General features: G+C 40.5%; 1 protein-coding gene across 2 annotated transcripts in view; it reads left to right on the forward strand.

Annotated features, from left to right (window-relative positions):
- LOC108696787 (AP-2 complex subunit alpha-1) overlaps window positions 1-9,005 on the forward strand; it is a 34,828-nt gene extending 25,823 nt beyond the window's left edge. The window contains exons 16-23 of one of the 2 annotated variants that reach the window (XM_018226426.2): window positions 100-165; window positions 1,240-1,322; window positions 2,417-2,506; window positions 2,763-2,886; window positions 2,972-3,088; window positions 4,820-4,889; window positions 7,023-7,157; window positions 8,685-9,005. In XM_018226426.2, the coding sequence (XP_018081915.1) occupies window positions 100-165; window positions 1,240-1,322; window positions 2,417-2,506; window positions 2,763-2,886; window positions 2,972-3,088; window positions 4,820-4,889; window positions 7,023-7,157; window positions 8,685-8,762 (763 nt within the window). In that variant the 3' untranslated portion in view covers window positions 8,763-9,005. The remainder of the gene's footprint in view (window positions 1-99; window positions 166-1,239; window positions 1,323-2,416; window positions 2,507-2,762; window positions 2,887-2,971; window positions 3,089-4,819; window positions 4,890-7,022; window positions 7,158-8,684) is intronic. The other variant, XM_018226427.2, reaches the window with a different exon arrangement.

Here is a 9,005-nt window from a genome sequence, read left to right on the forward strand (position 1 = left end):
ATTTTAACAGATTTTATTTTGTTTTTCCTTCCTTTTTATTTTGTTCCTTGCTTCCCTTTCCTTCCTTTTCCATGTTCTGACGCGCCTCCTTGCTCTTAGCTCTGGTACTGCTGCTTCCGAGGATCCTGCTTTGCCTATTGCTGAGGCTGATGAGCTTCTAAACAAGTAAGCGTGTGTTGCTTTGCATTTTCCTCCTCTTGTACAGCATTGTTCTTGGGTTTAATGGGACAAGGACACCCAACGTTTCCAAGGATAATGCACAGTCTTATGCACGTCCTTGATTTCCTGTAGGAACGTCACTTTTGGAGCTTGCATCAGTTTAATGACCAAAATGAAGTCTCAGTCTGCCAATCACTTGCCTGAGCTCTGCTCAATGTTAACTCTTCACCCGTGGCCAGGCCTCTGCCTCAGAACAAATACACTGATATATAAGTGCAGTATGAAGATCTAGGGATAATTCACTATTTATACAAGCAATAGTGAGTTTGCATACAGGTGTAGAAGAAACAAACACACCGTAGAAAAAGCATATGTATTCCAACCCAGTAAATCGTCAGAATTCTCTTCCTCCTGTGGTTTTACTACTAAAAGCCCCGCTCTGGCACAGCTTTCTCTGTGGTTCCAGGGTAAGCAATAATTGAAACCACAGAGGGATACTAATGCAACTAACCCTTATTAAAAATGATTGCTGCTCTTGCTGCATGTCTGTGTTGCCCGATGCTTTCAGATTATACCATAACCGCATCTGAAAGTGATACCCTCATTGGACTTGGGTAGGAAAGACCTACAGAGGTCAGTACTGTTAAAAACCCTGAAGCAAAAAGTTCTTAGGATTATGGAGGCTGACAGAGTCCTCTTAATAATGATAAAAGAAGCTGCGGGGAATGGTCTACATTTGCCAGTACTTCAGCCTACTTCTATTCCCTGACCGCATCTTGTGACTTCTGTGCTGATTCTTCTCTGAGTAGTAAAATAGAAAGACTCACAACTGTCCCATTAAGAGTGGCCTTGCTTCATAGCCCAAATTTATGGGAAAACCATCCTTGTTTTCCTGCCTTTTGTATCTCTTCTATCTAATAAAGTGGTTTGTAGTACATGCGCAATGAAAGCTGCAAAGTCTGCTCATTTACACTGCATTCATCTTCAGTTCTTGCTGGTTCGTGAGAAGTATTTGCTGGTTTTTGCCTCCGAGGTATCGATCCTATAACTGTGGTTTGATCATATAATTGTGGCTTTTAGGTTTGTGTGCAAGAATAATGGAGTCCTGTTTGAAAACCAACTCTTGCAGATCGGGGTGAAATCAGAATTCCGCCAGAACCTGGGTAAGCAGTGAAATGATTTACCTCCCTCTGTTTTTCTGTAGGTCTGGCTATAAAAATGAAAAGCTTTTTTGTTTCTGAAGAATAACGGCAATATGATCACCGAAAAAAAGTTAGTCTTTATTTAAAAAGGTAAGCGAGCCCGGGACCCTAGGCTTTTCATGAACCGGCCTTGCTTACCTAATTAAAGCAAAGCAAATAAAGACTAACTCTTTTTATGGGTCATTGTCCTGCTGTCCATGATTCTTCATGGTACAGTATGGAAGCTTAGGAACGCTGAGGACAGTGCAGCTTTTTTCCCATAATGCACTGAGAGGTGTGCTGGGAGTGACCAATGTGCACCCATTTTCTTGTTTTGCCTAAAGATTGCACAGGCACCTGTATAATATATATTATGTGATGCACAGGCACCTGTATAATCTATATTATGTGATGCACAGGCACCTGTATAATCTATATTATGTGATGCACAGGCACCTGTATAATCTATATTATGTGATGCACAGGCACCTGTATAATCTATATTATGTGATGCACAGGCACCTGTATAATCTATATTATGTGATGCACAGGCACCTGTATAATCTATATTATGTGATGCACAGGCAGTATGAAATGGAGGAGAGGAACAGACAGGCAGTTTTTTTAGGGTGGGGGTAGTGTGGAAATCAAGAAGTGGAGATGACAGAGGAGCAGATTTAAAGGGTATATGGGGTAAAATAATATCGGGCAGCAGGTTGGGTAGAGGCATGGGAAATATAAATCCACTCGGGAGGAGAGACTGAAAAATAGGAACTGGTAGGATGGGTAGATAGGGCAGTTATTCAATAAAAGGCACAAGAACAGGAATGTTAAACTGTGGGGTTTGTGAGAATATAAGGACACAGGGTAGAATGAAAGGAGACTCAGACTGGGGAGTGAGATGAGAGGATATAGTATGTACAGAGCAAGGAGCAATAGAAGAAAACCTCAGAGGAATAGATGGATCAGGAGGGACACGGGTTGGAAGGGAGGAATTTGACAAGTCTGTTAAATACCGGCCTGTGTGTAGTTGGCCACATGCTTTATAATGACTATTGACTTTCAATCTCCTGCAGGGCGAATGTATCTCTTCTATGGAAACAAAACGTCTGTACAGTTCCAGAGTTTTACGCCAACCGTTTCATATCCAGGAGAACTTCAGAACCATATCCTTTGTGTTTGGGGGTGTAAAAACTCATTCAATTTATTAGGTTTAAAGTACAAGGGATTTAGGCTAGTGACATTTGATTAGAAGGAAATACATTGTGTGTCATTAGCCTTAATCCCCAGGCAGATCAGTGCAGTTCAGCTTTCCATGGGTGCTGAGATTGTGAGTGGATTATAAGGGAATCTGTTCGCTTGTATAATTTTCTGGTTAAGACTTTGTTGCACCAATGACTTCTCCTTAACACGTGTGCTCACAGCTTAACATTCAGACTAAACCAGTAGACCCAATAGTAGAAGGGGGTGCACAGTTACAGCAGGTGTTGAACATTGAGTGCCTGTCTGATTTTGACGAAGCCCCTCTCATTAATATTAAATTCAGGTGAGCGTTTATCAGTGCTAGATCGGCCCGTCTTCTTTCTCTGCCTGTATCCCACTGACTGTACTCTGGGCCTCCCCTGCTGTAGGTACGGAGGGACGTTGCAGAACATCACCGTGAAATTGCCAATTACCATCAACAAATTCTTCCAGGCTACAGAAATGCCATCCCAGGACTTCTTCCAGCGCTGGAAGCAGCTCAGTCTGTATGTTCCTTTCCTCTCACCAGTCTCTTGACCAGTCCTACCTTTAATTAGGGACCAGTTATGTAGGTTCACTTCCCCAATCAAAATCCTGAGAATTAACCATATCTGTTACTTGCTCTCTGACAAAAAAAAAACCCAACAGCAGCACCAACTTGCTTTACGACAGGGATTCTACACTTACTCCAAGAATCGGAGCAACTGTGTCTCAACCACAGGATTATTTACACATTGGTAAAGGGTTTAAAATCCAGTCCTCGGTGCTAGCAAATTCCCAGAGCAGCAATTTCACCGGTGCTACTAACTGCATCGTATTCACTATAGATTCTAGAACAGATTCGGATTCTTAACGGTTTAGAACAGGGGTGTCCAACCTGCGGCCCAGGATGGATTTAAATGTGGCCCAGCTGGAAACGCTCAGTTCCCGAGGAAACGTCATAATAAATATAATAATAAGTGTATTTAAAGGGATACTGTCATGGGAAAAAAAATTTTTTTTCAAAATGAATCAGTTAATAGTGCTGCTCCAGCAGAATTCTGCACTGAAATCCATTTCTCAAAAGAGCAAAAAGGTTTTTTTATATTCAATTTTGAAATCTGACATGGGGCTAGACATACTGTCAATTTCCCAGCTGCCCCCAGTCATGTGACTTGTGCTCTGATAAACTGCAATCACTCTTTACTGCTGTACTGCAAGTTGGAGTGATATCACCCCCCTCCCTTTTCCCCCCCAGCAGCCAAACAACAGAACAATGGGAAGGTAACCAGATAGCAGCTCCCTAACACAAGATAACAGCTGCCTGGTAGATCTAAGAACAACACTCAATAGTAAAAACCCATGTCCCACTGTGACACATTCAGTTACATTGAGAAGGAAAAACAGCAGCCTGCCAGAAAGCATTTCTCTCCTAAAGTGCAGGCACAAGTCACATGACCAGGGGCAGCTGGGAAATTGACAAAATGTCTAGCCCCATGTCAGATTTCAAAATTGAATATAAAAAAATCTTTTTGCTCTTTTGAGAAATGGATTTCAGTGCAGAATTCTGCTGGAGTAGCACTAATAACTGATGTGTTTTGTAAAAAAAAACATGTTTTCCGATGACAGGATCCCTTTAATATCCAGGTGTCCCATATTCCAGTGTATAGCTTCATGTGGTTATCCAACTGGTATTGTAGCTCTTTTCTGTGTATTTTCTTTACTTTTACAAATCAAAAGTGTTTGTGTATTTCATGTGTGGCCCCAGACAATTTTTCTTTTTTTCTAATGTGGCCCAGGGAAGCCAAAAGGTTGGACACCCCAGGTTTAGAACATAAAAGGCTTTATGTAAATTGATAAACAGGTATGGGACCTGTTATCCAGAATGCTCGAAACCTGGGGGTTTTCCAGATAGCAGATATTTCCATATTTTGGATCTTCATACCTTAAATCTACTAGAAAATCATGTAAACATTAAATAAACCCAATAGGCTGGTTTTGCCTCCAATAAGGATTAATTATATCTTCGTTGGGATCAAGTTCAGCTACTGTTTTATTACAGTGAAAATGGATATACTTTTTAAAAATTTGTATTATTTGGATAAAATGGAAAACCTTTCCGTAATTCGGAGCATTCTAGAGAACGGGTTTCCGGATAACTTCCTATACCTGTATCACACAACACATGGGAGCTGTGTAGATGTGTTCTGTATAGCTGAATACAAATATCTAATAAAGTCTGAATTACTTGTTGGCAGCCCACAGCAAGAAGCACAGAAGATTTTTAAAGCCAACCATCCCATGGACTCTGAAGTGACTAAAGCAAAGGTAACCACTAATGGAGTCACTCTAGCATGTCATTCTCATGATCACTGCACAAATATGACTATGAATATATAGGACATGGTTCCTATCCTTACCTATACTTGTATTTGCTTATCATGAACATATTGGGACTCCTTTATCAACACTGGGCAAATTTGCCCATGGGCAGTAACCCAATCAAATTGCTGCATTCATTGTTCTACTTGCAGCTGGCTTTAAAAAGCTTTTCACTGATTGGTTGCTATGGGTAACTGTCCATGGGCAAATTTGCCCAGTTTTGATAAATGAGCCCAATTGTGTTCTGTCATGGTTTTTATGATGTAGTTTTTATTTCTAAATTACACTGTTTACACTGCAAATAATTCACTCTACAATATAAAATTTAATTCCTGAACCAACAAGTGTATATTTTTAGTTGTTATATTCTTGTGTAGGTGCATCTCCGGTCATTTTGCCTGGTCATGTGCTTTCAGAAAGAGCCAACACTTTATGATGGAACTACTTTCTGGCAGGCTGTTGTTTCTCCTACTCAATGTAACTTAATGTGTCGCAGTGGGACCTGGATTTTACTATTGAGGGTTGTTCTTAGATCTACCAGGGAGCTGTTATCTTGTGTTAGGGAACTGCTATCTGGTTACCTTCCCATTGTTCTGTTGTTAGGCTTCTGGGGGGGGGTGATATCACTCCAACTTGCAGTACAGTAGTAAAGAGTGACTGAAGTTTATCAGAGCACAAGTCACATGACTGGGGGCAGCTGGGAAATTGACAATATGTCTAGCCCCATGTCAGATTTCAAAATTGAATATAAAAAAATCAGTTTGCTCTTTTGAGAAATGGATTTCAGTGCAGGAGTCTGTTGGAGCAGCACTATTATCTGATTCATTTTTTTAAAACCAAAAACATTATCCCTTTAAGTACTTTCAACAGTTTGAACCTGTCCTCACTCCCAGATATATCGGGAAACCTCCCCTGTCCATGATCTTGTACATGATTTTCAAACAACACAAGACTTTGCTCAGCCATGCTCCCATCAAATAGAATGAGGACAAGCCATTCTCTCGACTTCTCTCCTATACAGGAGAACTGGGTGTCCTCTGATAACCAAAATAGTGTCCTAGATCAGCCTTGTGCTGCTCATTCTATGGCTTGGGCTGCAATGAGCTCACATGTTTGTGTGTCACAATATATCAAACTGATGATGTTTTGCACTGCTGTGTGTGGCTCCTTGACAAGAACATGGCCGTACATTTAGATCAGTGATCCCCAACCAGTGGCTCGTGAGGAACATGTTGCTCTCCAGCCCCTTGGAAGTTGCTCCCAATGTCCTCAAAGCAGGTGCTTATTTTTGAATTCCAGGCTTGGAGATAAGTTTTGGTTGTATAAAAACTAAGTATAGGGCCAAGTAAAGTCTCCTGTAAGCTGCCAGTCCACATAGGGGCTACCAAATAGCCAACCACAGCCCTTATTTGGCACCCAAGGGACTGTTTCATGCTTGTGTTGCTCCCCAACTCTTTTTACATTTGAATATGGCTCATGGGTAAAAAAGGTTGGGGACCCCTGATTTAGAGGCACATTTATCAAAGGTCAAATTTCGAATTCATATGAGTTTTTTTTAAAACTCCCCTAAACGCCCATAAATTCGACCAATCGAAATTTATTAATAAAATCAAAATCTACCCAAAAAACTCGGATCAAATTCAAATCCGATTCGTTACGAATTTTAATAACTGGATTTGAGTTCTTTTCTCGGAAAAAAACTGGAATGTCAGGAAGGCTGCAAACAACTCCAAATTGATCCCTGGACGTCTCCCATTGACTTAAACAGCAATTCGGCAAGTTGTAGGTGGCAAATAGTCGAATTTGAAGTTCTTAAAGGGCCAAAGTATGATAAATCTCAAAAATCGATTTGAATTTGAAAATAAAAATTTGAATAAATCCCTAGTTCAAAAATTCTAATTTTCATTTCGACCCTTGATAAATCTGCTCCTTAATTTGGAAGGTCATGTCCAGCCCACAAGCCTCCAGATGGACATCCCCCCCCCCCCTAGATGTAATCGGACCACTCATAACTAAGGGGTATGGACTATGCTTAAAAACAAACCCCAGATCATAATGTTGTGCTTGTGTGTCTTTTAGCTGCTGGGATTTGGCTCAGCGCTGTTAGATAAAGTAGATCCAAATCCAGACAACTATGTGGCAGCCGGCATCGTCCAAACGAAATCAGTCCAGGTGGGCTGCCTGCTGCGTCTAGAACCCAACATCCAAGCCCAGGTAAATTGTTTTTTTTCTCTAATCTCAATAATGCCGTTTTCTTGTGCTGGCACAAGTTTAAAGGGGTTTTTCACCTTTAAATTAACTTTTAGTGTAATGTAGAGAGGGATATTCTGAGACAATTTGCAATTGGTTTTCATTTTTTATTATTTGTGGGTTTTGAGTTATTTAGCTTTTTATTCAGCAGCTCTCCAGTTTGCAGTTTCTGAAATCTGGTCGCTAGGGTCTAAATTAACCTAGTAACCATGCATTGACTCGAATAAGAGACTGGAATATGAACAGGAGAGGGCATAAATAGAGATACATTTGTAACCTTATAGAAGATTTGTTTTTATATGGGATCAGTGACCCCCATTTCAAAGCTGGAAAGAGTCAGAACAAGTAGGCAAATAATTAAAAAAACTGTAAAAAAGGCCAATTTAAAAGATGCTTAGAATTAGCCATTCTGTAGCATAGGTAAAAGTCAACTTAATGGTGAACTATCCCTTTAAAGGGACTGTTCACGTTAAGTTTACTTTTAGTATAGTGTACAGTGATATTTGCAATTTTTTTCATTTTTTATTATTTGTGGTTTTTGAGTTATTTAGCTTTTTATTCAGCAGCTCTCCAGTTTGCAATTTTTGGAAATCTGGTTGCTAGGGTCTAAATTCCCCTAGCAACCATGCCTTGATTTGAATAAGAGACTGGAATATGAATAGGAGAGGGACTCAATAGAAAGATGAGTAATAAAAAGAAGCAATACATGCCTTACAGAGCATTTGTTTTTAGATGGGGTCAGTGACCCCCATTTGAAAGCTGGAAAAACTATAAAAAAATAAATAATGAAGGCCAACTGAAAAGTTGCTTAGAATTGGGGATGCACCGAATCCAGGATTCGGTTCGGGATTCGGCCTTTTTCAGCAGGATTCAGATTCGACCAAATCCTTGTGCCTGGCCGAACCGAATCGTAATTTGCATAAGGTAAGGAAATCAGGTGACTTTTCGCCACAAAAGAAGAATTGTTTCCACTTTTTCCTTTCCTACCCCTAATTTACATATGCAAATTATGGTTCGGATTCGGTTCGGTATTCGGCCGAATCTTTCACTAAGGATTCGGGGATTCGGCCGAATCCCAAATAGTGGATTTGGTGCATCCCTAAATAGAATTAGCCATTCTATAGCTTATCAAAAGTCAACTTAAAGGTGAACAACCCCTTTTATGTTTAAATCGAGAGTGTGTCATAGTCATATATAAAATAATCGAATAAAATATATGGATATTTATATAGCTTATGGACTATGGCACACTGGGGCTCATTTATAAACACTGGGCAAATTTGCACAATCAGTGATTAGCTTTTTACTGTCAGCTGCAGGGTGAACACTGAAAGCAATCATCTGATTGGTCGCTATGGGTAACTGCCCAGGTGCAAATTTGCCCAGTGTTTATAAATGAGCCCTACTGTGTCGCCCCTATGGCTTCTCACTGAATAAAATGGCAATTCCTCTAAGATGATTCAACTGTTCCCTTTAACCCTTGCCTTTCAGATGTACCGTCTGACATTGAGAAGCAGCAAAGAAGCCGTATCCAAGCACCTGTGTGACCTCTTGTCCAAGCAGTTTTAAGCCAAGCCCAACGTGTCCCCTGACTGCAGTAAAGGCAACATAAAACACTACATGGAGGGTGTCCCATCCATCAAAAGCAGTTGTGTGAGTCTGTGTGCATGCCACGGCAAGGGCCTCCCGGTGCCACGTCTATGCAGTTTGTCTCATTGTAAGTGTGTGTTTACTGCGTCCAGTGAAATCCAACAGACTTACAACTTGTATAAGAAACAAGGGAAGCCTAACTATTAATATTCTTATTGTGAT

The sequence above is a fragment of the Xenopus laevis genome, chromosome 7L (assembly GCF_017654675.1).
Source record: "Xenopus laevis strain J_2021 chromosome 7L, Xenopus_laevis_v10.1, whole genome shotgun sequence".
NCBI classification, from domain to species: Eukaryota; Metazoa; Chordata; class Amphibia; order Anura; family Pipidae; genus Xenopus; species Xenopus laevis.